At 51.3% G+C, this 25,944-nt stretch overlaps 1 protein-coding gene across 13 annotated transcripts in view; it reads right to left on the bottom strand.

Annotated features, from left to right (window-relative positions):
- Positions 1 to 25,944, bottom strand: part of EHMT1 (euchromatic histone lysine methyltransferase 1) — a 112,706-nt gene that overhangs the window by 76,158 nt on the left and 10,604 nt on the right. The window contains exons 1-2 of one of the 13 annotated variants that reach the window (XM_021277536.4): positions 18,642 to 18,766; positions 18,441 to 18,549 (exon numbers count right to left, since the gene is read on the bottom strand). The exons of 9 other annotated variants lie outside the window; for them this stretch is intronic. Coding sequence is in view for 1 of the 4 variants with exons in the window: in XM_005027506.6 (XP_005027563.3) it covers positions 736 to 804 (69 nt within the window). In the remaining 3 variants the exon portion in view is untranslated. Of the gene's footprint in view, positions 1 to 735; positions 849 to 18,440; positions 18,550 to 18,641; positions 18,767 to 25,944 lie in introns of those variants that run through there. 3 more of the 13 variants (XM_072025443.1, XM_072025442.1, XM_005027506.6) reach the window with 3 other exon arrangements.

Raw genomic sequence — 25,944 nt, 5'->3', positions numbered from 1 at the left:
AGTGTCACCATGGGGCCTGCTTTTGGGGCAAGAGGGGTCAACCAGCTCAGCAGCACGGAGCTGCCAGTGCCTTCCGTCTGCGAGAGCCAGCAAGTGCATGCACCCTGCACAAGCCCAGCCTCACACACGTTCCCTTTCCTTCCCCAGCCTCGCCAACACATTGAACCCAGAAAGCAATGCATAGAAAAAATAATCATCATCATCATCATCCCAGCCAAAGGAACAGACACACTCATATTCCTTCCTTCCCTTGCAAATCTGGAAGGGCCGATTTGGCAAGGTTTGTTTGCAACCCTTGGAATGTAAAACAAGAGCGAGGACAGGAGCTGGAGTTTGACATTCCTCCGCCCTCCCACGATCAGGGACGGACCTGGCCTCGGAGCACAGAGCAGGTCGGTGCCCTGCGAGGCCTCCCATTAATATCAATTAGCGCCTGAGCGGCGGGGCCGCGCTCGCACGCCTTCCAAGGGGAAGGCGCAGCCCAGCGGGTCCCCGCAGCCCTGGCTGCCAGCCCGGCCCCTCGGGGCACCACCCTGCTCGCCAGGCCCCTGCTTGATAGAGGCTTGAGGGCAGCCAAGCTCAGGGCTTTCAAATCCTCCCCGCTGATCCGCGGGAAGCAGCACGAAGCCGGGGGGTGGCAGTGGTTGGACTGTGCTGCGCCTGAATCGCTGCCCAGAGCCGCGCTCCCGGAGCCACCGCGGCCCCGGGCAGGGCAGGGGCACGCAGCCGCCCTACCTGGGCGCCGCGGCCGCGTCCTCCCGCGTCCCGACTGCAGGCCAATTCCTCCTCCAGCCACAAATCCATCCAGCTATCTCCCTCTATGGGTGCAGCTTCCACCCCGGAGCATGCTCAGTGCGGGCTGATCTTCTTTCAGAGCTTTGATGAAATGTGAGGCGTAAGGAAGTGTCATTAGCAGAAGGGGGGAAAAAAAATGGAAAAAGAAAGGGAAGGTGAGGGATTCGCGGGGATCCAGGAGCCCTTCTGCTCCCACCAGCCAGGCCAGGCTCTGGCTGCAGGGCTCGCAGGGGGGATGAGGCTGCAAGCATCTCGCTTCAGAACAAAGACAAGGCAAGTCCTGGCTCAGGCAAGCCTTGTGCAAAAAGTAGTCATGCCTACAGACTCTCGAGCCAGCATATTTTTCACTCTGGGCCTTCCACAAATTAGTGTTTTTCACAAAATACCATTAATATTCCCTCCCTCCCCCAACAGGCTTCATCTGACACTTCCAGCTCTCAGTGCAAATAGCGCTTCCCATCCGGCTCACAGCTAAACCCGCAGCTCCCCATCCCACGTCACCTGGACAATGTCAACTCCATTTACAAGATACTTAAAAAGCACGCCAGAAGAAGGGAGAAAAGCCAAGAGCACATACACATCATGCTGTGCTTTCCTAAGAACGTGAGTTTTAAGAGGTTTGGTTTTAGCTAGCCAGCCCTGAAACTCCTCCATCGCTACGTTTTGTCTCTCTAGTACAACAGGAGTTTCACTGCAGAATATGTAGAGAATTTTTTTCCTCCTCTCCAGTCTTCCAAACAACAAAACACACAAAGACAAAAGACAGCTCCTGCAGAAGTAAAGCTTTGCAGGCCAGGGCAAAAAGTGGCCACTAATCCCACAGAGGTTTTAATGCGTGCCCCAACCCTCCTGTTGGGCCCACGCCAAAGCCAACTCGGGGTGTTCAAATCCGTGAATTGTCTGTGCACAATGCTGAGCGATCCTCGCTTCCTGCACGCTCATGGCTAATATTCCTGTCGTGGACGTATAGGGTCTGCTTCGGTGCCGCCGGTTTGCTGCTCCAAAGGAAGATTAACAAATAATAATCATCATCAAAAACTTAATCAACACCGCACTTCAGAAAAAATCACGGTGATAGATGAACGACCCAAAATTGGGCTCTTTGCCTGAGCTATGCTTCCAAGGTAATCACAAAAATACTAAGAGATTCTGGAAAATGCAGTAAGCCAAGTCAAATATCTGATTTTCAGCAATGCCCAGCACACTCATGTCAGATGCACTATGCAAACAGCTCTGCATTTTGTTCTCCCAGTTGAGAGATCTCTCTCTTCCCCGTTGAACTCCAGCTGAACACCAAGCTGGAGCTTTTCAGCAATTATTCACGATAGCGAAGTCCTGGCATTCACATTTGACTTCTGGATGCAAGGCAGCCTTCCACGCCAAGCGCTGGCAAGTTGCATTTTACAAAAACATTTTTAGAGCACAAAGCATTTGTTAAAGTGACCCGGGCTGAACCGCGGTAATTTGGAATGAAGCGTGAGCGCTTTGCTGCCCCCAGGCCCCCACCTCTGCTGCAGCATTTCAGCAAAGCACCAGGGCTCAGCCCTGCAGGAGCACTGGGTCCCTCGGTGCCCTTTCTCCAGGGCCACTCGTTAGGGACACCGCTTCCAGAGCAGGAACGCCGAGGTACCACACCGCGCACTAAGCCCAGACTGGCAAACCCTGCCGACAAATTCTATTCTCGTCCTCTCGCCTGCCTTTAAATTGGAGGTGGTTTAAAAATAATATTCCGACCATAGGATCCTGAGGCATGTCTGCTGAATCTAGCAGTGTTTGCATCTAGCACAGCTCAAGCATGTCAAGTTTGTTTCCTTGGAAACAAAGGCCAATTTGCAAGCATTGCTTTCCTCCTTCATTTTTTTCCCTTAAATATAATGAAGACATACCTGCAGCTGTTGTTGATACAAAGGAATTAAAGCTGATTCACATACCAACAAAGTTCATAAGAGAATTATTAATACATTTCACTAATGAACAATTGGCTTGCTGCACCAAGGGAAAACCACAGTTCATCGCTATTTAAAAATCCCCTTTTCCCTTCAATGGATGCACACTCAAGGCACGGCATTTATATTGTCTCCTTGGGGAGAGGGAGGAAAATAAAGGAAAGCCAGATTCATTTGCTTACCCTAGGCTAGGTACACGGGTTCCAGCGGAGGAACAATCTAAGAGGGAAATCCTGTATTGCTCCTAACACCGCTCCGAAAGCTGCACCAGCAGCGCTCAGAGCACACCTGCCTAACACAGGCTGAGGAGCCAGCACAAGCTCAATAAAAAGCAAAGCAGTAACATCTCCGAGATGTGTTCGGCCAGTTTGAAGCCCAACTTTTTCTCGGCAAGGGCATGCATTAGGGCTTAAGTGGGGAGTCAGCCTTTCCTTGCAGCCGTAACTCTTCTCCCAGACAGGACCTGCCCACATCAGAGCAGGTCCTCACGCTGAAGGCAGTAAATCCTGCGGCGATGACACAACCTCTGTGTGGGCAAGAAAGGAGGGAGGACAAAAAGTGTCAGAGCTGCGCTATCCACAGCCTGCTTTGCAAAGGCACCTGCACCTTGCAGAGCCTTCATCGGGCATCACAAGTGCTCAGCACCTTTCGAAAACCTGTCAGATAAATAGGACAACAAATAAACTTATGGCTCCTTGAACACGCTGTCCCAGAGGCTGACCCAGCACAGTGCTCGTTTCCCAGCACGCCTGGGCTCCAGCTGGGGGTTACCCAAACATCCAAGGGAGCAGAGCCCGGCTCTTCTCTCACTGGCATCAGCAACACCACATCAGAGAAAGCCAATGGAGCTGCTGGTGGAGCAGGAGCAGACTCCTTCCCCCACATAAAGGACAAAGCCTCGCAATTCCCTGCCCCTGGAGGCCCAGTTTCACCAGCAGAGCCATCAGCACCCACCACCAACCCCAGATGCCCCAGCCCTTCTGAAGCTCAGGGCTCGGACTCCGACGCACCCCATCCTCCGAGGAGGCTCCAAGCTTGCAAATGGCTCTTCACTGATAGAGCAACCTGGGTAGGACCAAGCACAGCACTCAGCCATAGACAAAAAGCACCAAAAACTACCTCCACAATGTCAGGCAGAGCTGCTCCAAGTGTCTCACCCTAGAGCTTGAGAGCCGAACCCCCACTACCCTGCCCTGCAGTGCGGATGAGCAGCGCCCAGCAGCAGCAACACGCTGCCATCCCTGCTGCGATCCAGCCATCCTGGAAGCAAATCCCCCACTCTGCGAATGGGAGCACCCTACACCGAGTGTAGGTAGGTATTAAAATGACTTAGTTTTATCCCAACCCATGCCCAGTCTTGGAGTTTGGACACTGCTGTAGCCACCATGAATTCTGGGGGAAGAGCAAGGAAATAATCTGGCTCTTCCCAATCAAAAGCATATAGTGAAAAAAGCACCTAAACACCATCATGCAATAAAGAACCAGGCAGATGCACTGTGATTTGCTTAAATGCACTGTGATTTGCTTAAATATATTGCAACAATAGAAATAGTTATGGCTTCTTTCTAAAGGAATTCCTAACAAGGGATGTGAGTAGCAGGTAACATTCATGTCTCCATTTTACAGATGGAAAAACTGAGGCTTGGAGATTAACTGCTAAAAGTTTCTGGAGTGGCCCTACAGAGATGTGTGGGACAGAGCAACGTGGGAAAGGTGACCTGGAGCTGAAGTCCTGCTCTGCTGCTCTCCTGCTGAGTCACATCGGGTGCCTGAGCTGGGGTAAGATCCAAAGGAGACGTTGGGACAGGCAGTTTGGGACAGCTTCACCTTGCAGCTCAGTGAAATTCGGGCATTTTAAGCTCCTTTGAAAATCTCACCCTCTATTATTTAAATTAATAAATTAAAATTAATTTAAACAAAATGTATCAATATAATAACAAATGTCTCAGTATTTTCTCCCTCTGTATCGGATTCCCTGTAACTAGCATGTTTTTGGAGGGGAGGGGAAATATTCATCCCAGACAGCAAGCTTTCTACCCCAAGAAGCTCTCCATGCCCACTGCTGAGCTCTGAAGCAGGAGGGTGCCTCGGGGGTGACTCCGTGACAGCAGGACACAGCCCAAACTCACGCAGGAGGGAGGCCAGACCCAAACTGAGCAAGGGGAGCAATAAATTCAGATTCATCACTTCACAGAAGTTTCCTGTCGGCTAAGTGGGTGCACGTCAAAGCATCCGAGGCAAGGACAAGGAGCTCACTTAGATATTTTTTTTATGCAGATGTGTTCAACACCTGGCAAACGTTTAGGCGACAATATTGTATGGAACCCAACGCCAACATGGATACAGGGCGAGGGTACACCACCTACTAGCAAACTTAAGACTTGCTTCCCTTCCCTCCTCTTCCCCTCCAGCCTGGCAGGCGCTGCCGCGCTGCTCACACACATCCGAGGGCACGCAGCCAGCGCCTGGGGCCCCACGTATTCCTGGAGATTTCCGAACACGGATTTAAATTTGGGAAGATAGTCACAGGATTTATTTTAATGCTCAAATCATTAAACCATCCTCTTTGATTGGGTTCCCAGAGCTGCACTGATAAAGACTTGCTGTATTACAGCAGACACATGCGAGGCTGAGACTCAAAGCTCAGCTCGAAGACTGATGAGCTCGCTCTGATACTTTCCCACATGAAAGCTTTGTAGAAAGAGCAAATTTCAAATCAAGAACCGCACACTGATCTCGGGTGGCCAGCTTGGACAGCGTCTTTCAAGCCTGCATCTCCTCCAGCAAGGTGCAGCAGTCGCTGCACTTGACAATAAAGCACCAGCTTCACATCAAAAATTAAATCACTATTACAAAAAAAAAAAAAAAAAAAGCCTTCCTTCCAATTCTCCCACCTTTTCCCTCCATGTGTATCATGCTTACTTGCCTCTCAAGGACACACAACTGTGTTAACATTTTAAATTAAAGTGTTCAGAACACAGCAGAGCACTGGAAGAAAAGCAACCACACCAGACGCTGCAGCGATGCAACGAGCTCGCAGAGCCCCGAGCCAGGGGAAGGGGAAAGCTGAAGGCTGCAAAACGGCTGCAGCCCAGCCCCTGGCTACCTGCTCTTGGCCACTGCAGCCAAAATGTTCTGGAGGCAAAGCAGAAGAAGGCAGGAGGCTACTGGGGGGAACTTTCGCACACTTTTATTATAGGGGGAAGGGCTTCAGTGCTGCCCCGGCTCTGCACAGAGCTCAGACTCTGCCTCCTGCTGTGTGCTCTGCACCCAAAGCCCCACGGACCCCTGGAAGCTTCTCCTCCGCTCTCGTGTCCCGGAGAAGAGGCAAGCAGAAGTGCTGCTGCTCTGGTTTGGCAGCACGCCTAAAAATAGTGCACAGGCAACAGGAGAAGACAAATCCTGAGGTTTTTCCCTTGAGACACGAAGCCAAAACATCGGCCGTCAGCAGCTGCCTGCTTACTCTCAGGCCTCAGTGAAACAAACTCGAGGACGGCCGAGCTCAGCCGGCTCCTCCAGCTCTGCCCAACATTTTCTCTGCAGCATCGGCCCTGCTGCTGGCCCCAGGCTCTGCACCCACACAGCTCCTTCCCCTCTGCCTCTGGAAGGGGCTGAATGCCCGCTCGGCCCTGGGTGAAGGCTGTGCCAGCTGAGATGGCCACAACAGGACCATCCCCTGGGTGTTGCCATCATCAGGGCAATATTTTTGGGATTCCCCTTTCGTGACGTGCCTCAGGTATCAGTGTGAGAACCTGCATGGGGATATTCACAGGCCAAAACACTGGCATGCCTGCAGCACTGCTATTTTTTCCTTTTTCTAAATCCTTCTGTAGGAGGAACAGAGTAAAGGACCAGTTGTAAAGCACCGTGAGACACGTGCCATTTCAAAACGTGTTTAACACCCTTCTCCCTCTCTGCAGTGAGCAGAGACTTGCAGAATTCCTGCAGTGCCCCACGCATCCCCCTCCCCACCGAAACGCACACGCTCCCAAGGAGGATGAACGGATGCCATAAAGCAAAGTTTAACTTTAAACTATAAAAATGCGAAACAGGCTGCATCCATTGCAATACACGGACAAAAGGAAGAGAAACGTGGTGCATAAAAACCACAATTAATGCAAATTCTCCTGCAGCAGTGTAGCTCATGGACCAGCCCATGGATAAACACCAGGCTGGAGCGCTCACACAGCAAGGAAACCTGCGGGGAGGGATGTGAGCACGTGGGAGCTCCTGCACGGGTGTAAGCAACAGAGGGAGGACACCGACACCGATGTAGGACACCGATGTGTGTATAAAGTGACTGATCCCAGTAGCCTGAGGGATCCCTTTATTTCTGTCAGGTGCTCACTCCTCATTTCTGATCCCTGTAACGCTGCCCTGCGCTGTCAGTTAACTTCAGCCATCAGACTTCATTTAACCATCCGACTCCTCGGGAAGGAGGATGTTTGCTGCCATCGTTTTGTTTCACAAGGGCCATGTCCCAGTGGCTCCTGCCCCGATGATTTGCACAGCTCCACTACAGCTGCTCGCAGAACCGTGGCCATCTCAGCCTGCGTCCCACCATAAAAACTCACCAAGTGTTTTATCCCATAAATATAATGCACTGCTAGAGGTGAAAACTGAGTTTTTTGGGAAGAAGCAAGCTCCATTGAGCTCACGCCTTCAGAATGGCGATGTCTGCTGGAGCCACAATTCATTCTTCTCTCTGTGTGTAGTTAATTAAGTGCAGCATCTGCCTGAGCTGCAAAAGCCAATGCGCTTCTGTATAAAAGGGCTACCTGAAAGTAGGTTGAAATTCTATCACCTTGTAAGCGTACAAAATACCAAGTTGACTTCAATTAACCAAATAAAAACATGCTGTGCCTCCGCCAGACTGCAGGAGCAGCCGCTCACCTGGCTGCCAGCACAGCACTTTTGGCATCATGGACAGCGCGCGACTGCAGCACAGCCACAGATGTGTCAGGGCCATACCTTGGGAAATGCGACCAACACGAGCTTTTTGTTCATTATCTGGGTTCGGCTGAGCTACCTTCTCTTCCCAGTCACTCATCATGATCCGGAGGCTTGGGGGATTTTTTTAATCACTTTTTAAACACCAGCATAAAGGACAATTAAAGCAAATATTCTGCAACCTGCTACAGATCAGTACTTGCCTCTGAATCCCTCATTTTGTTCGCCATCTTCAACCGCTTTCCATCTTCCTGCCTACATATTGAGGTGTCTTTCCTCCAGTTAGTTTGGGATCAGGGATGTTTCTGTTTGCAGCTGCTCACAAACACACTTGTCCATGTCTGCATGTTTCAAAGTTTCATTGTCTGTGTCATTTTTTTTTCCTTCTGTTTTGAACTCTCTTCCCCTATTTGCAATTCCCATTTTCAATTTCTCCTCCGTTTCTGATTTATTCTCCATCCCACTATTCCTGTCCTAGTCCTCCTGCTATCCTCCCAAGGTAGGCTGCACAACACCAGCCCTATGCTCACCTCTGCTGAGGTTAATCTCTGCTACGGGGTGCCTACAGCAAAGCCAAGAGGGATGCGCGAGCAAGCAGTGGTCAAGCAGCCAGATATCCTCCCAAGGACCTCGTTGAGGCCAGGACCTCCGTCAGGCTCCAAGGGCACAGCCAGGGGGTGGCCAAGGAACAGGTTGATGCTTGTTTCTCTTCTGACTCTTGATCTCTGCCTCCCCTCGCCAGCAGGCCCGTTGGCTTTTCAGGGAAAGTTTATGGTGACAGCCTCCACTACGTTACACCTTATAGTGCCACTTGCTTTCTTCCACCACGAATCGTTAACAATCCCCATTTATCATCACACAATTATTATTCTCTACGTTAAAATAATTAAGAAAATTGCACTAAGCTTCAGGTTTTAAGAGAGATGAACTAAACAACAGAGAAGTACGCACTTTTTCTTCCTTTTTAGCAGATGAAGTAAAGCACGGCTGACTTTTGAGCCCGCCAAGCTGCCGTTCTGCCCTTTTTACATCTCATGCTAAGAGGTGATGCACTCCGGAGCCACAGCAGCACGATCCCACTGCCTACTGCTTTGTGGCAAGGTATGCCTTTAATACAGCACAATTAAAAACGCTTCAAAACATTTTTAACCTTAAACAATAAAAAAGGCTAAAATACCAAACAACTTAACAAAATGTGTCAAATTTAAAACCGAGCTGTCCCCAGCTGCCCAGCGATGATGCCTTCCACCTGCTACACAACACGAATGTATTCCCCAGCGCCACGGTGCCTTCGCCCATCACACAGCAGCGAAGCCCTGCCAAAGTAAAGCACAAGGGGCCTGGCCTCGCCACGAGGCAATGAATAATTAGGAGAAATAAATAAGCACAAGCAAGATGCCATGCCAAGGCAAACCCCAGCCTCCCCTGCACCCCAAGGAGGCTCTAAGGGATCAACATCCTCGTGGCGTGTCCAGGACATGCATGGCTCCTTGGTGGAGCAAGAAGAGTAGGGATGGGTTTTAAGTGCTCTCGATCATCCCTCAGAAATAAAATTATTTAAAAAAATTAAAAATTACTCATTGAGCTATTAGAATGTGCAAACATTTTGCCTCGTGTTCCGACTGCCACATTTAATATTTCGAGCAACATCCAGGCCAATATTGTTGCTTAATTTAACATAACTGGATCCTGAATGCATTTCTAACAGATTAAACCACAGAAATATCCACATGTTTTAATGAGGATTTGGCACTCCTCAGAGCCAAACAGATTTTAGCAATATTTTTGGACTACAAATTCTTTCATAAGAAAAGAAAGCCCACTGGTAATGTATCTGCATTCCCTACATTTCAAGTTTTGGGGGATTTAAGTGCAAATTGGAAAACCTAAATATTTAGTGCCATTCTAATTCAAGCAACATCTGGACAATTTTCTTCGCCTCGTAAAAGATTCCAGCCAGCCCCGCGGAGGCTCGGCGCATGGCGCTCATGCAGAATGGCTCCTTCTCCACTCGCATGCCTCAGTCAGATCCTGTAGTTTCTATGCCAACGAGCATTTGTAACTCTTTAAAAAGCACATTTGGAAGTGGGGGGAGAAGGAAGATTTAAAATGTGATAAAGATTTTTTGTTTGGGGTGGGGTTTATTTTTGGTTTGTTTTGTTCCCTCTGCCCCAATTAATCTTTTTTTTTTTTTTTTTTGAGGAAACCTCAACAAGGCCCAATAACCACCACCTCTCCAGTCTTCAAAATAAAGCAGTGACTCAGTAAAAGAAGCAGAAAGTTTGTTCAGTTAACCCAACACATAAATATATCCATATAAACAGACACGTATATTTATATGTGTGTATATATATACACATATATATATTTATAGAGATCTCTCTCCAGGAAGAAGCAATGCCAGCCATCCACCAGCACCTCTCCCACCAGCAGCTCCATGGCCCCAGCCCCAGCCCCACCACGATAACCGTGCACAGCCAGACGAACCCATGGCCCCATCCCTGCCGCAGCCAGCAGGGCTCACACCAGTCTCCCACTCCCAAGAAAAAGCAGCAGAGACCAGCAGCAGGCCCAAGCCATCACCCCAAAGCCCAAGGGCTGAGCTCTCACCAGGTTTTGTGCACCACCTCCCCTCCTCCCACCCCTGCCCTCGCAGCTGGATCCAATTTCGGAGTTAACGCTTGAGCTGGGCACCAGGGTGCTTGAGGTGCACAGAGACAAAACCACAGCTGTGAGACAGCAAAGTAAAACATCTGAAGCAGACAATATGGCCTCGCTTGTACCTTTCCTTTTGTGTTTGTCCTTGTACACAGACACTGCCTCCAAAGTGTGTGGTTGCCACAAGCTCCTCTCCCACCCGCAGCTCAGGCCCAGCAGCCCCAGAGGACAGCAGGCCGGTTGGCGCATGGCTGCTCCATGTGCCGACCGTTCGTTCCCCGGCCCAGTGTTAGCGACCGTGTCTCTGAGCTCCCTCACTCCGCCATGTGCACGTCTGACACAGGGCCTGATGCTCTGGGCTGTGAGGATGGCAAGGCTGCTGACAGAGCCACGGAATCGTTCACGATATAAAGGCCTTTCAGGATTGCCAAGCCCAACCACCAGCCTGACCCACCAGGCCCATCGCTAGGCCACGTCCCTTGTTGACACCTTCATGTCCCTTAAATACCTCACGGGGTGGGGACTCCATCACTACCCCATGAAGCCTGCTTGACCACCCTCTCCATGAAGGAATTCTTCCCAATTACCAATCTAAACATTCCTGGTGCATTTCCTCACACTCTATGACTTAGCACATGAGAAGAAACCAGCACCCTCCCTCCCCACAGTGACCTCCTTTCAGGTGGATTGTGTCCTGGAGGAACGTGAAAGGACTCTTGCCACTGATGCCACGCAACACTCAATCCCAACCACAGGACCAAGAGAAGATGCTCTCAAGGACCTGCATATGGCAAACTTCTCGTCCTTCAGCTAGCCTAGGCCCATGCAGAGGGGAGGCCCCAGCTGGGTGTTAGGAAAAGGTTCTGCACCAAGAGGTGGTCAGGCACTGGGACAGGCTGCCCAGGGATGAGGTCGTGGCACCTATCCTGCTGGAGTTCAAGGAGTATTTGGACAAGGCTCCAAGACATAGGGTCTGGGTTTTGGGTGGTCCTGAGTGGAGCCAGGGGTTGGACTTGATGGTCCTTGTGGGTCCCTTCCAACTTGGGCCGTTCTGTGGTTCTGTGACTCTGTGAAATCATTCACACACTGATCCTCTGGCAGGGCACCAGCTCATCCCCTCCACGAGTGCTGCAGAGCAACACACAGCCACTGGCAGCAATAACCAGCAGGATGACAGGAGAGGTTACGTCCAAGAAATGCTTCTCAGAACAGGCTGATGGGTTATCAGCTCTCACACACTAACTGGCACACGTTGACTGGTCTTGAGAACGAGTGAGGTGCCACGCAGAAGAAAGCCCTGAATGCCTGCTTGTGCTGCCCTTCAGCGTGCTGCCCGGCCAGTTCCCATCCTCTCACCGCCCTTGCCACCAAGCGTGCAGCCTCTGCCATTTCACAGCCCTCCTGGCAGAAACACCAGCAAGCACAGGGCTCTTTTACCCAAAACTCACATGACTGGAGTTCAGACTCTTCCTGCACACCATGCACACACAGCGAACGCTGCCTGCAGAACAGGACCGTAGCCGGTCAGTGATTTACATCCACTGCAGCAAGCTAGATGGAAACCTGGGGCTGCACGAGCTGGACGTGGTGCTCCATTGGTGAATTTAGCAACAGGTCCCAAAATGCCAAAATGAACAGCAGCTTTCTATGGAGAGGAGATGGCCACCTATGTTCTGTATCTGGGATAACTTCTTCCATGCCATGCACAATGACCCAAGCACACTGTCAGCAAGCAATAGTCATCCCCATCAGCTTAAGACTAAAGAGAAGGGGCTGGTTCCCTCCCTCCCCACTGCTAAGGCTGGGAGCTGAGCATCACCACATCCCACTGCCCTCCAGCTGGGTGCCACACAAAGATCACAAACATAACAAACTCCTACCCTGCCCTCCTCCGTGACAGATCACACTCTGCTCCTTTGGAGCAATTTCACATAAGGGAAGGGGCAAACATGACAGACGTGAGGAATTTATTGCTGTACGGTTTCTTGTGTTGGAACAGCCCTGAAACTGTCCCCAGGTCCTGTGTTGAGCTGAGGAAAGTCAGGGCCATGCTCAGGTCTGGTGCCAGCCCCTGGTCCCCACCTCTGCTGTGCCTTGGGAGGACAACAGCAGGCCAACAACCCCGCCCTGTCACACCAGATGTTAAAGCACTTTGTGCCTTCTCTTCACCTGCCCCCAGCACGATTGCCCATCAATCCCCAAGCCAACATTTTCAGCTGTTTCCCAAAGCCAAGGAGCCAGCTGGAGGGCAGCCTCAGTGCCCCCCTCACTCTGGTCCAAGCCCGGGCTGTGCCAGGGCTGTGCCACCACCTCTGCCCACGGTAGGCGAGGGCATGGATGCACGGCTGGGAGAAAAAAATAAATGTGCCAGGAGATAAAATATGAAATTCCCTTCCTCAACCAACGCACCCACAAAAGCTCTAATTTAGCTCTCGGGTGCATCACTGCATATTCCGTCACTTCTGAGCCTTTTAAGGAAGCGCTCCAGCATCTTCCCGAATTAACCAGGTAACGCTCTGCGGTCGGACAAAGTTAAAAATAAGCAAGAGTGGGGGCTCAGCGAGAAGCTCCTGCAGGGAAAACCTCGTCCCATCACGGCCGCAAGGAAACAGGCCCTTGTCCATCCGCGGGCACTGAAAGGCAGCGAAGCCACATCCTCGGCAAACGCACAGCAAAACCCAAGGACAACGCTCCCCATTAATGCCGGATAATTATAGGGCTTCAATTGCAGACAGTCCATATTGCAAGCAAAATCCTACATAAGACTTGCACTATCTACCACAGCAGGCCTGACCCCATTTTAATATGCAGGAGAAAAAAAAAAAAAGAGAGAGAGAAAAAAAACTCATAATCCTACAGAACACAGAGCAAATAGCACTCTCTGGGACTACTTGAATACCACCCTATTAAAATACAAACATGTTCCTACAGTAGCTCACTGATTTTAAATATTCACCATCTTTTCATTTCAGGTTTTAAGCACTTTGCCTGGCAACTGTCTGAAGGGCAAATCATTATGGAAATAGGAAGACAATTAATTTTCTTTTATTCTGGAAGAGGATTATTGGAATAAATAAAATAATCAGCTTAGACAAAAACACAGTTCGCAACTTATGAAAAACAGAGGACTTTTTTTTTTCCATTCTTCTTTCCAAAGGAAAGATGTTCTTGGATGGAGTTTGCAAGGCAAGAGCAGAAGTTTTGGAACTCAGTAACCTTGGACTGCTAACTCACAACCCCCTGCATGCCATCAACAGGAGGAAGGCTGACATCTCAGACACTCTCAGAGCCACTTTTTTATTTCTGCTGTTATTTAGCAACTTCAAACACCAGAAAAAAAAGATGCCAAGGCCACTCCTCCTTTTACACAGGTGTAGGAGCCCCCAGCTAGAACAGCCCTGAGTTGAGTGGGAAAGGCTTCACGGCAGCATCACACCAACACCTGCAGCCACAGACAGTGGCAACAGCATTTTAGGGTCCCCTCCCATCCATGCCTTGGCACCCAGTAAATCCACATCAAGTCCATTGAAATTAATGGATTGATTGGGATTTCAGACACTGAAGGGGGTATTAGAAGGGGGTTCAAAATCAAGCAGGGGAGGGCTGTATGCTAATGTAATGCTTGCAGATGAGTTCCAAGGAGAGAGGTCTCATCAGTGCCGCTATCTGATGGCAGCTCAGCATCACCACTAACATGGCTGAAGGAGGATCGGATACCCCGTGACCTGCATGCGTGCCTGCAGACATGAATTAAGTCAGAGATAATGCATTTAACTCCCAAACCCAGAGGTAGAAATGAATAAGAGGACAAGGCAGCCTTCAGGTGCATGTTAGCATGAGATGCGGCTGTTATTCACTGAGAAATGTTGGGATACCTGGTAAGAAGCGTACCGTTGTTTCTGAAAGGCTTCTCCAGTAGGCAGTGTGAGGTATAAAAATAGTGTGGAACCTTTGGTTCAAGGTTGCTACAGCCTCGAAGAAGATAGAGAGGTAATTGATGGAGGCACAGATTCCTGGGAACACTAAGGACTGTAAAAGTACTGAGAAATCAAATTGATGATCTGGAAAATAAGACAAGATTAAGAACGATCAGGTTAGTGGGGGCTCCTGAAGGAGCAGACGCAGGAAAAAGCAGACTCGTGGCTCGCAGAGGATTGTGGAGGAGGTTAGGGATGAATAACTTCTGATGTCGGTTGCACATCCCGGTGAGCCGGGTCCCCAGCCGGGACCAGCAAGCAGCGCCACGCGCTGCTGGTGAATGGGCTGCCTCACGCCTTGCACAAATCCAAGCCTGGATCCGGGCTCCCAGCACTGTGCCCCCACTCCCTGGCTTTCTAAAGCAGCCTCTGCACAGCCCCAGGTGCCCACGGGCACGTGGCAGCAGCTGGAGAAGGCAGCAGCTGGATGAGCTCCTGCAGGCACCGGCACCGCAGGGCGCAGCCCTCTCCTCTGTTTGATTTTTAGCTGCAAGCCGCCGCGGCAGCAAGTAGGTCACGGGCGAGACAGCGCTCGAAGCATCACCTGCTGTTCACTTCCTCTTCTTTTAGGAGCTGAGGCGCTTCTGTCCCTGCACTGCCACCCTTGAGACCCGGCACGGCCCCGCTGTCCCTCCCGTCCTCTCCTCCTCCAGCTGTGGCAGCGCTGTGCGGGGCTGCCTCCCTGCCCCGCTGCACCCCATAACTCCTGGCCGCCGGGCACACGGCGCTACAGCAGGGTTTGCACTGCAGACCATGTTTTTCCAAGCATAACACAGAAGTCGTAAGTGTGTTGTGTTGCTCCTCCAGCACTTTGAAGCCTGAACACATGCCTTCTGCGCTGATCAATTCATTAAGCTTCATCCACCATGGGAATGGGGTTATTCTACTAATTTCACAGCCGGGTTAAGAAATGCTGCTCCTTCCCCTGAGCCCGCCACTTCACTTACAACACCCCCCGGGGATAAAGGGATGGGAATCCTGTTTCCAGCCGTGCAGGTCCCTTCTCCAGGCTGGGAGGGCTCCTGCAGCTTCCCAGGCACAGATCTTTATGCAAGGCGAGGAGATGCTGCACAGCCCTTCACTGCGTTGCCTGGAACATGTGCAGGGCACGAAGCAGCAAGGAGCCAGCACAAGGTGCAAAGGAAGCTGAAACGCGGCCGTACGCTGGATTTGGAAGTGGCTGGAAAGGCAGGAGGTAAAACTGCTCGTCCAAAGTGAGCCTTGGTAAGGCACAAACACAGAGGTGCTGAGCTTGGCAGAGAGAGGATTCATCACAGCAACTAATTACAAGGCTGATACCACAACGTCTGGTTTTAAAGTTGTTACCAATTGACTGCAGGTTGGCTGAAGCAGTTAGAATGAAGAGAAGGCTTTGAAGTGGTCATTATGTGATTATTAGAGACTGGGACTTGGTGCGAGGTACCACCCAGCAGGAACTTTCTCCTTCCTGTGATTGCTGCAGTTGTGCCAGGCTTCTTCAGACACGCCTGTAAGATTGTGAGATTCAGTCCCATTTTCTTGAGCCAAACACTGGCCTTGGCTGCTACCGAAGTCCCAAATTCATGCTTCAGTTCCTCCACTGAGCAAGGTTATGCTGATGGAAAAGAGACAACTGGCCAAACGGGCAGGTTTTTTCACAGAAATCCAGGATGTTCAGGCAACAAACACCCAAACACCACATTTCCAATCTCAATAAAAGCCGCATGGATGAACCCCCTGCACACACCACAATCCAGGCAGTCCACATGATCAAAACACCCCAGGTACTATTTGGGGCTGGGCTGACATCCCCATTCTGCCTGGAGCACTTCAGCTCTGCCCGAGCACTGGCCAGCACCTCCCACACACACCCCCTGTCCCCAGGGGTGCTGCTGCCACCAGCCCCACAGCTCGTGGCAGTGCCCATGCCACCCGCATGGTGCTAGGCTGGTGGCTGCACCCTGTGGAGCTCCAGATCGCATCTGCAAAGGTTTAAACCGGACAGAAATTAAATGTGGATGTAGCTTTTTGTTTCTTTTTTTTTTTCCCCTTCAGACTTCACTGCTGCAGGGCCTGCCGGAGCTGAAGGTCTTGGCAGAGCAGAGGAGCGCTGCTTCGAGCTGCAGGCACAGCATCCCCGGGACACTAAAAGCTTCCTAAGAGCTGCACTCCTTCTAGGGGCTCCCTCTGAAAATACCTCATTTTCCCTATTTTCCTCTAAAACAAGAAGAGGAGGAAAGCTCTACTCTTCGGCTTTGAGCCACAAGGCATGGCATACGGCAACAGTGCCACGTTTCTCCTTTCACTAAACTTCTTCCATGTTTTCCTGGTGCCTGCTGTGGGTGACCTTGCACCCAGCAGGCAAATGGGGCTGTACCAGGGACCAGAGGAAGGAGTTTAAAACCCTGGTGCCACCCAGGCACTTGGTCCCGTGCTTGTACAGCAGGCCCCCATCCGCACACCTCAGGTTAATGAAGTAGTTTTGTTACATCCTGCTCAGAAGTTTTAGGGTTTATTTCCAAGTTCATGCTTTCCCCTTTTTTGAAAACGTTATTTCCCAGCCCTTCAACCAAGCACGCTTTGCCAGGACGTCAATGCTTTCCTCACAACTCAAAATCCCTTCTTCTGGTGATAATTATGCCACTGGCGTAAGGTAAAAGGCCACAGCAGAGAACACCGAAGCCCAGAGGACCACGAAGCACCACCGATCCCTGCAGAACCTCGGTGCTCCAAGAGGACGAGGCTCTGTCCTCACAACTTCCAAAACACTGTTCTGAAAGCAGCGACCCTCCCCACAGATATTTATATTGCTATATCTCTATCATTTTCCTCACACCCATCAAAATGAAGATATAATTAACTCATCCTCAATAGAAATTACAATGATTTTGAAACAGCAAGAAACAATCTATTTGCATTTGGTAGCTCATTATTCCCCCTACGCGCACACCCATCAATGTTCCCTCAAACCATCCTCAGAGCGCAGACAATCTGTGCTAGCCACAGCTTCTGGAAAGGAGGGGAAAAGGAGGAACTGAGCGAAAAACCTCACCACTGGGCGGGCAACGTTTCCTTGGAACACGCAGCAGCCCTAGCGCTGCAACGCCCAGGGCAGGACTGCCCTGCTCAACTCCTCCAACAGCTTCAGCATCCACCTGCGAGCTGACAGCCACCACGGGACCAACCCGGGGGGAGCTGCTGACATTTGCACAATGATTTATTATTCCCCCTTCTTCGCCATCCTCCAAGGCGCAGCACCGCATGCAGATCCTGCTGCTGTCGGACACGAAGGTGACACCAGGTGATGCTGGAATGACCGTCACAGCCATGCAATGCACAGATTTTTGGTAGCACAAGGGGTGCACCCTGTATTACTCGCTGCTCAAAGGAGGCAGGGTGTGCCCTCCCTTGAGCAGGTCTCCAGGACTGATCCTGAACACCTCGAGTTTCAAGGGAAGGGATTTCCTCCAGCAAGGTGCTCAACACCCAGACTATGCCTGTGCACCCCATAAAGCCAGGCGTGTTTTGCCAACAGTTCACCTCGATCTCCTCCTCTCCCAGCAGGATTAGTTTGAGGTTTCTAAGTGGAGAAGACCCGAGCCATGGTTAGGGAGCTCTACCAGCTCCAGCACCGCACACCAAGCCAGGCAGGCACCACTGGCAGCAGCCCACAGGCTGGCCCTACATCACCGGCACTTCAAAACCTTGGCCAAAGCAGATGTAGGGCACCAGGCAGGTCCCATCCTCCTCCAACCTGGTGTCTGCTCACCAGGAACCCTCCTTCCCCTGGGCCCTGAGCGCTCGGTTCCGCGGGGTGCAGCACTTACCTCACCCTCAGGACCACGTATCCTTTAAAGCAAAGCCAAAATTGCTCAACAGTTGTTTTTTTCCCCCCCATCTGACACAGCTTTACAGCCCCCTCAGGCATGGAGAGGAGTGGGGAGCACGTTAAAAAAAAAAAAAAAAAAAAAAGACTTTTTCCAATCAGAGCCGATCCCTTTACACATCTCTCCAACAGACGCGGGATACACCAAGCCCTGCTGGGTCCTGATCTCCCCTCTGAAGGACTGGCTGTTTCCAGCCACCAACACTGCCCATCGTGCAGCAGGCCTCACCTCAAACCATCAGGCCTCACCTCAAATCATCGTTTAACTCAGCACCGGGTCGGCCAGGAGCCTGCCCCCTCTCTAGGAAGGCAGCCGGGGCCTCGGCTTGGCCTTGCACTGCAAGAGGATTGCTTTGGCCTGGAGGGAAAAAAGAAACCACGACATGAAGGTCACCCATAAAATCATTACACAGCTCCCTCTTCCCCAGCTCTCGTAGAGAAAATCCTTACCAAACCCTCAACCTTACAGGAGAAACACAAAAAGCTCTGCACGTTAATCCCATATACCTCCGTCAATTTTTTTCCTCGTGTCTTTAGAGCAGTTGTTTACTGCAGCCAACTGCAGAGAAATTACAGTAGCTTAACTCTCCAACTCCCTCTAAAGGATTAATCTTCCAGTGAGCATGCTCACGCGAGATCTTTTTGCAGCAGTTGCATCCATTTCATGAAATGAGGGCTGCTGCAGCCATGAGGAAATGCCATTTCAGGACGACAGGCGACGTGAACCAGCCCCAAAAGCGAGCGCCCATCCCCTGCTGGGGTCCCAGGAGGGCTCCGTGCCCAACCCTGCACCTCCGGGCGCTGTTTCCAGCTCTCACATCCCGGTGCCCTCTGGGGAAGGGGGGGCGGTGGTTTCTCTGCCAGACTCCTTTTAAACACCCGCTCTTGACTTCTCTCTACAAGCTGGTGGACAATTCGTCCACGGCGTCCCAGGGCACAGGCAGCCTCTCCTCCCTGGAGCTCTGCCTTCTGTAGCACTTGTTGGCCATCCCTGCTTTTTTAAGAAGTAAGGGAGATAATTTGGGGCACGGGGGAGGGGGAGGCGTTCAGATGAAAAGGAACAGCTTGAAAAATCCCGTTCTCAGCTGCAGCACAGGAGACAGCAGAGCCCGAAACATGTTAACTCCACAGATTAAGGACCCATGCAAATGAGGATTTGCGAGTAGACGACAAATCCAGGACCTAAACAAGGCTGCCCAGGTAATCTTGTCCATTCATTCCCAGACCTCTGGGGGTTATAACTGAACTGCCCCACTGGGAGGTATTTCCCCCTCACCCCAAGCAGTGCACGGTGAAGCAGAGCTTTCCTGGTGGAAACGAAGCTCCAGAACTAAAGACAGATATTTCTATTTTAGGAAGAGCTGCTTCCATTTTTAGCTGCTTTCCCCGTTACCTAGCGTTCCCTTTCCCATTTATCGGCTTCACACCTTCTCCCTCCCTGCTCCCCCTGCCCCAGCACAGTCCCTGTGCCCAGCTCCACAGGGACCAGACTGCAGCCACTGAGCACCAGGGAAAAACAGAGCAGGATGAAGCCAAAAGCTCAAAGTTGCATCCCAACCCACATCAGGCTTCACCCACGTCCTTACAAAGACCTAAACATGTTTGGGTTTTATTATTATTTTTTTTAAAGTCTTGAATGCCTTCAATGCCATGAGTCCCCTCAGCCCTACACACGAACCATGAAGGGAAGATGTCTCGATAGTGTTAAATGAGGGCTACGTCTGCCTTTTAAAACGAATGCTCACCATAGCGACCGTCTCTATAAGGGATGATAAAACGTATTGGTGACACTGGATATTTTGTTCTGTTGTCACCTAACTAGGATCACCCACAGAAAGGAAATCTCTGTTACCATGCATTAAAATAGACGCTCTGTTTTATTTATAAAGCATCCAAACTGGTTGGTTTGGATGTGTCACAGCACAAGGCTGCTCGTCCACCCCTCCCTGCCCCATCCTTTGGGACTTCAATGAAAGATGCCTGCGCTCATCCTGCGCGCCCTCCTCGCCTCCCACTCAGCTCAGGTGGTGCTCAGGCTGCTCCAGCATCCCAGAGAAAGGTTTGGAGCCCCGCTGGGACCTGTCCCTGAAATCCCCGCAAAGAAAAATCCCAGGCTCTAAGGCAGGCAGACGTGAGAGCCTTGGTGCAGGAAGATTATCTTCTGCATTTCCTCCTGCACCACGGGATTACACCCGAACACGAAGTTGGGTTGTGAGATATGGAGTTATCCTGACCTGTCATTCCCCATTTGGAAACCAGTCATACTCCCCGAGCTCAGACTTTGAAGATTGACTGCTATTGATTCTTCTTCAAGCAAACAGCCCAAGCTGGCAATCAGTCAATAATAAGCAATTACTCGACAGCCTCTTATCTCCAGATGCCAGCCCAGACAGCTCGATTCATAGAGGCAGCAGGTCAATAAATCAAAGCTGCTCTCAATTTTTAAATATCATCATTTCAAAACCCACCCAGCCTTCAACCTGGCTCAAAAAGCAGCCGGGACAGAGAGCTCCCCGCAGCACAGGACGGTGGCGTGTGACTAATTTACTGAGTGGCAGACAGGACGCCGTGTGGTGAAATCCACCTCTGACACTCCTCGTTTGTCAAGAGGAGCATGAAAGTTCCAGCTGGATGAAGAGGAGAGAGGGAAGTAAACCCTTCTCCTTCAGGCAGGTGCCTGCAGGGAAGCAGCAGCACCAGGCAGCCTTCCTCGGGTGCTCCTCATCCCCGGACTCAGCTCACCTGGACTCTCCTTGCCATTTGCCAGGAGCATCCCAAGCACCGCTGTAAACGCATTTAACTTGGACAGCAGGTTTCATCCCAAGAAAGACACCTCTTTCTAGTCTGCTCTTCCACAGACTAAGCATAATACAAGTGCACGAGCCCAAGTCTCCTCTTGTGAGCCAGAAGCGATGCTGTCACATCCAGTGGTGCCAGCGCAGTGCCTGGCCAAAATCTCACGTGGACATTTTGTGCTCCCAGTGCAGATTGCCTTTAAAGAGCCAACTGTTTGAAAAGAACTAAGAATCACCTGTATAACTTGCAGGACACCATGTATCCGGACCACGAGGCTGATGCAAGGGGAACTGCCTGGTACTGCAGAACTTAGAAGCTCTGAGAACTGCACTGCTTAGCCCCAGGTTCTCATTTAAGTCATGGGAAAGGCCTGGAAGTACCAACAAAACAGAGCAATGCTCATTAAGTAACTCTGCTTCTGTTGCTAGAAGAGGAAGGTGACCTACAGGATGCTGTATTCTCCACGTTGGGTATTAGCTGCTGATACAGGAGGTACACAAGGTACAAGCACGGTAAGTCCAAGACCCTCAGAGCCTGTGAAGAAAACACTTGCAGAAAGGCTGCCAGAGGTCTGAACAATACCAAGTGCGTAATGCAATCAAGAGAAGAATAAGGCACGACTTGGGAACATGGTATCTCTGAGTATAGGGGACTGGCAGCCCCAAAGCACGCAGAGGGCAGAGGCTTCTCGCTTCATTTGGTCCCAGGAAGGAACACATTTGAACAACATCACAACCAAGCTGCAGGCTGAGAATCACCAATCAAGCCAGCTCACAAGAAAACAAGAGACGATGCTGAGCCTGAGCCCCAGAGAAGGGTGACCCACCTGGAAGCAGGATCAGCCCGTGGCTGGTGCTCACCAGGTGGGCCAGGCTCCCACGGGAGCCTACCGAGGTTTTCGTCTTTAGCTACTGGCAGCACATTTGCTTCTTTGGTTCAGCGGTGGCTGGGACAGCAGGAAGCTGTGGGAACGCATGCCCAAAATCTGAAAAGGATTTTTCCTCTTCTTCTTACCCACAGAGCACCTGCAGGTGGCTTTTACACCGTCAGCCTCGCATACGACATCGTGGCAAAGCATGGAAGAGCACTCAGAAAAAAGTGTTAACTCACAACGCTGCACCGCTGTCACCATTTATAGCACAGCCACAAAATGCCAAACCAGCTGACAGGATCCCACAAACCGCACTGCACAGCGGCAGCGGGCTCCTAAGCCTTGCAGCCTACCAGAACAATTCTCACACCCCACCTGCATTTCCCTGGTACAAAACACTCCTCCTCTCCCCCACGGACGGACAGGCGGACGGCAGGTTGGTGCATCCGCGCTGAGAGGACCATGCAGTGGCAGCACAGCTCTGGAGAGAAGCCTAAGAAGTTCCTGAAATAGGTACTTTTTTCCCCAAAAGTAGAGGCCATTCTGCCTGGCTTTGATGGATGCATGGCCGCAGTCTAACCCATGCTGTCAGCATCCGAGATAACACGGGCGTGACCATTTCATGCAGAAGTTGATGCCGACCTGTTGTGCTTGGCTTCCTTCTTGCAGCACCACGTTGTCTTCGCCCCAGGACCCTGCTGCTCGGGGCTGAAAGTGCTGGGACAGCGGCAAAGTCTAGAAACTGAGCACGGAGGGGTGCCACAACCTTACCAAGAACGTCATCTTTGAGAGAAAAGAAGAAAAAATGGGACTGAGACACCTCCTGCAGGGCAGGGAGCTGCCACCCCCACCCCTTCTGGTGGGCAGAGCGATCACCCAGCCAGTCCATCACCGCAGCGAGAAATGCCAACAGCACCCTGTGGCTCCTCGTCATCAGGAGCCCTGTGCCTGAGCGAGGCTCTGCTCCTCCTGATGAGCCTTCATTTCGTGCCCAGCACGGAGGTGCCATTAACGCCCCGAGACCTTATTGCTGGCTTTGGGCAGAGACAGGAACCAGAGCACGGATGTTCCTGTAAGGCCAAAGTCGATCCCTGCCTGCGTGCTCGGCACCCGGCCAGTTCCATCTCACTGGATAAACCCAATTTGGGTTAAATTCCAGAGGTTCATTGGGCAGGGAAGACAAAATTAGATCCTACACAGGACCTCACCATAGTCCAGTCATCTCATCTGCATGGCCCACACGGTTGCAGTGAACATGGGTGCTTCGTAACGTGATCCTCTGAGCAGACCGATTCAGGGACTTCCCTCTGGCTCTTCCAGCACCTTCAACATGAAGACACTGCACCAAAGATGTGTGCAGGGTGCTCGACCTGCAACTGCTACCCAACTGCGGGCTGCTTCTGTGTGACGGAGCCTCCTGTTCGCTGCGGCATCAGCTTCGATGCTGGAGAACCTCAGAAGAGCTGGGAAGATCCCTGTACTTCAGTTCACACGGATTCGTTTTGCCCCACACCATTCACAAGGATCGAGCTAATCCTGACTTGTCTCCCAAAATAAACAAACATGGTTTCAGTGATTCTTCCTCATTCAGAAGTGTCAGCAGAAACTGTCCCTCCACACCTGGTCTTTCTATCACCTAGACCAGAATTTACAGCCTCTGGTCTGACAGCCACCTCCAGAAGGCTCTGAGAAGTAGCCAAGAAAAGCAAGCCACTTTTCGGAGCCATGTTTGTTGCACAGACATTTACGCCCTGCTTGGCACAGGATTAAAAACCACTCAGATAAACTAAGCAGAAGTAGCAGAAAGGAAGTCCTGGAAGCGTCTGGCTTTAAATATAAAAAGCAAAAATTAATTTTTTTATTTCAGAAATTAAGCAAATGGTTTCATGAAGCTGACAAAGACAGAAATTCCCATGCTGGTTTATGAAAACGAGCGTGATGGCTAACAAAGGCAGTGCCAGCCTCAAGGAAGCAAGGCTCAAAGCCTGGCTGAGCTGGCCATGCCTCAGGATCGTAACAGCCGTGCTGTGACCCTGTACAGGTTACAAGCCATGCCAGGAATAAGACAAACATAATTTCTCCCCTCTCTGGATTAACGTTGAAAGGTGCAGCAGTTACCTGCACTGCTGAGCATCGCAGCCAGCAGGCAGCGGGACAGGGTCCAGCCCCACCTCAGCTGGGATCCACGTTCCAGTTCTTCACCTGCACGTTTCCAAAATACCTTCTTCCCCCTTTGACCCATTAAAAAAAAAAATACACTAAGAGAAATACAAGCCCATGGAGTGACAAGGACTGAAACAATATCATGTGAAAAAGCCAACTAATTCAGGGATCTGATGACTGGTCCAGCCACAATTTCTGCACCTTTGTAGCTGCCCCTGCTAGAGGCAGCCTTTACAGCACGGGACTGCTGCTGGGACCGCTCAAGGCACGTCCAGAGTTATGCCAAGAGCCGCGCTTCTATCAGCCTCTATCTACCTCTATTTGTAGAGGTTCAGTCTCTATGTAAATGAGCTCTCACAGTACTGTCTTAATTAACAGCCGGAGCTTTCACCGTGCAAAGGAACCACCAAGATCTCCAGTCAATGGTTCCTTCTACAAACCCAACAGCTCCCAAAACCAGCAGCTGCTGTCTAAGGGAGCCCACCGCCAGCTCCTGCCTCCTGCTCTGCTGAGGGCTGTGACACCCTCATCTGCCGGAGCCCTCACCAAGATCCCACGGCAGGAGCTTGCTCCACCCACAGGGCTTTTTGCCACCAAAACTGGACCCACACTCGAGCAGCACAACGCAGCTGCACAGCCTGAGCAACGAAGTGTTCCTGGATGGAGGCACGGCTCCCGCCTGCCCTACGCCTGGGGCCAGAGGTGCAGCCTCCATCCAAGGAGCAGCCAGCGCCCTGCCTTTCCGTCACTGAGAACAGCTCTTCCCATAACTCTGAGTACTACGGCACATTACTAATTATTACTCAGACGTGTAAATGTTTGCAAGATCAAAACCCACCTGTCTGAGCACAGCAGGTAATTACAGAGCACAGCACTGCTGCACGCGCTTCTGTTCCTCCTCCACCCCGCTCGGACCCGCAGCGCACCGCGACGAGAGGCACCCAGGGCTTGCCCCGACCTCGAGCTGCCTTTCAACAACCAAGGGCACACAGCACCCAAAACCACAGAATCGTTTAGGTTGGAAGAGACCTCCGAGATCACCTCGCCCAACCCACGGGGCATCACGCTGGGCTGCTAGGACAGGAAGGGGCTCTTCTGTGATTTTGGCCACCACATCCCTGGAGGAGCTGATACTGCCACATGAGGACCTACTAGAAAGGACAACTTAACGACTCCTCCCATTAACTACAAAGATTTTAATGACTCCTCCCAGTCACTGCCCAGCCCAGGAGGCAGCAGCACGATGCAGCACCCCCAGGTCAGGAAGGAGAGATGTTATTTCTGTGCTTTCCATCACAGACGTGCTTTCTGTGCCTCCTATCGCAGTGCAACTGGTGGGGTAGAGGAGGGGACCAGAAAATGGCAGCGGCTGCGGACGGTTAGCTCTGCAACCAAGCTGTGGAGAACAGCACCCGAGTTTACGTGATGAGTAACAAAACCTTTGATTCAAGTATTCCCAGAGAAAGGAACGGGGAAGCGACCGTGTTCCTGGAGATTCGTTTGCAGAGGTGGCCTGCATCCAGCAGTCCCTGGAAGAGCGATGTGCTGAGACGTTTGGCTGAAAACCCACAGCCTGGTTGTGCTGCAGGCAGGGCTGGGAAGCCCTCTGCTCCTGCCCTCACTGCTCGGGTGATGCAACGCTCGGGGATGCTCACAGTCAACAGAAAACGTAGCCCACGTTGGCCAAACCTTTGCAAAGCCCTGGTAACGCAGTGCAAAAACAGTCCTGGTTGGTTTTCCTTCCACGCAATTTAACTTGCGGTGCTCAGCAGAACACACTCCTTCCCATTCCTGTGCCCAGTGCCGAACAAAAGCGAACCCACTGGAGAAGGAGGTTTAAGTGGGATTTAGGATACGCCTTGAACTTCTGAGGGCAGTCCACTAAGGAGTGGATCCTGCCCAGGCTGAGCAAGAGACGGTAAC

The sequence above is a fragment of the Anas platyrhynchos genome, chromosome 18 (assembly GCF_047663525.1).
Source record: "Anas platyrhynchos isolate ZD024472 breed Pekin duck chromosome 18, IASCAAS_PekinDuck_T2T, whole genome shotgun sequence".
NCBI classification, from domain to species: domain Eukaryota; kingdom Metazoa; phylum Chordata; class Aves; order Anseriformes; family Anatidae; genus Anas; species Anas platyrhynchos.
The sequence above is the reverse complement of the archived record's forward strand: the minus strand, read 5'-3'. Positions and strand labels throughout refer to the sequence as shown.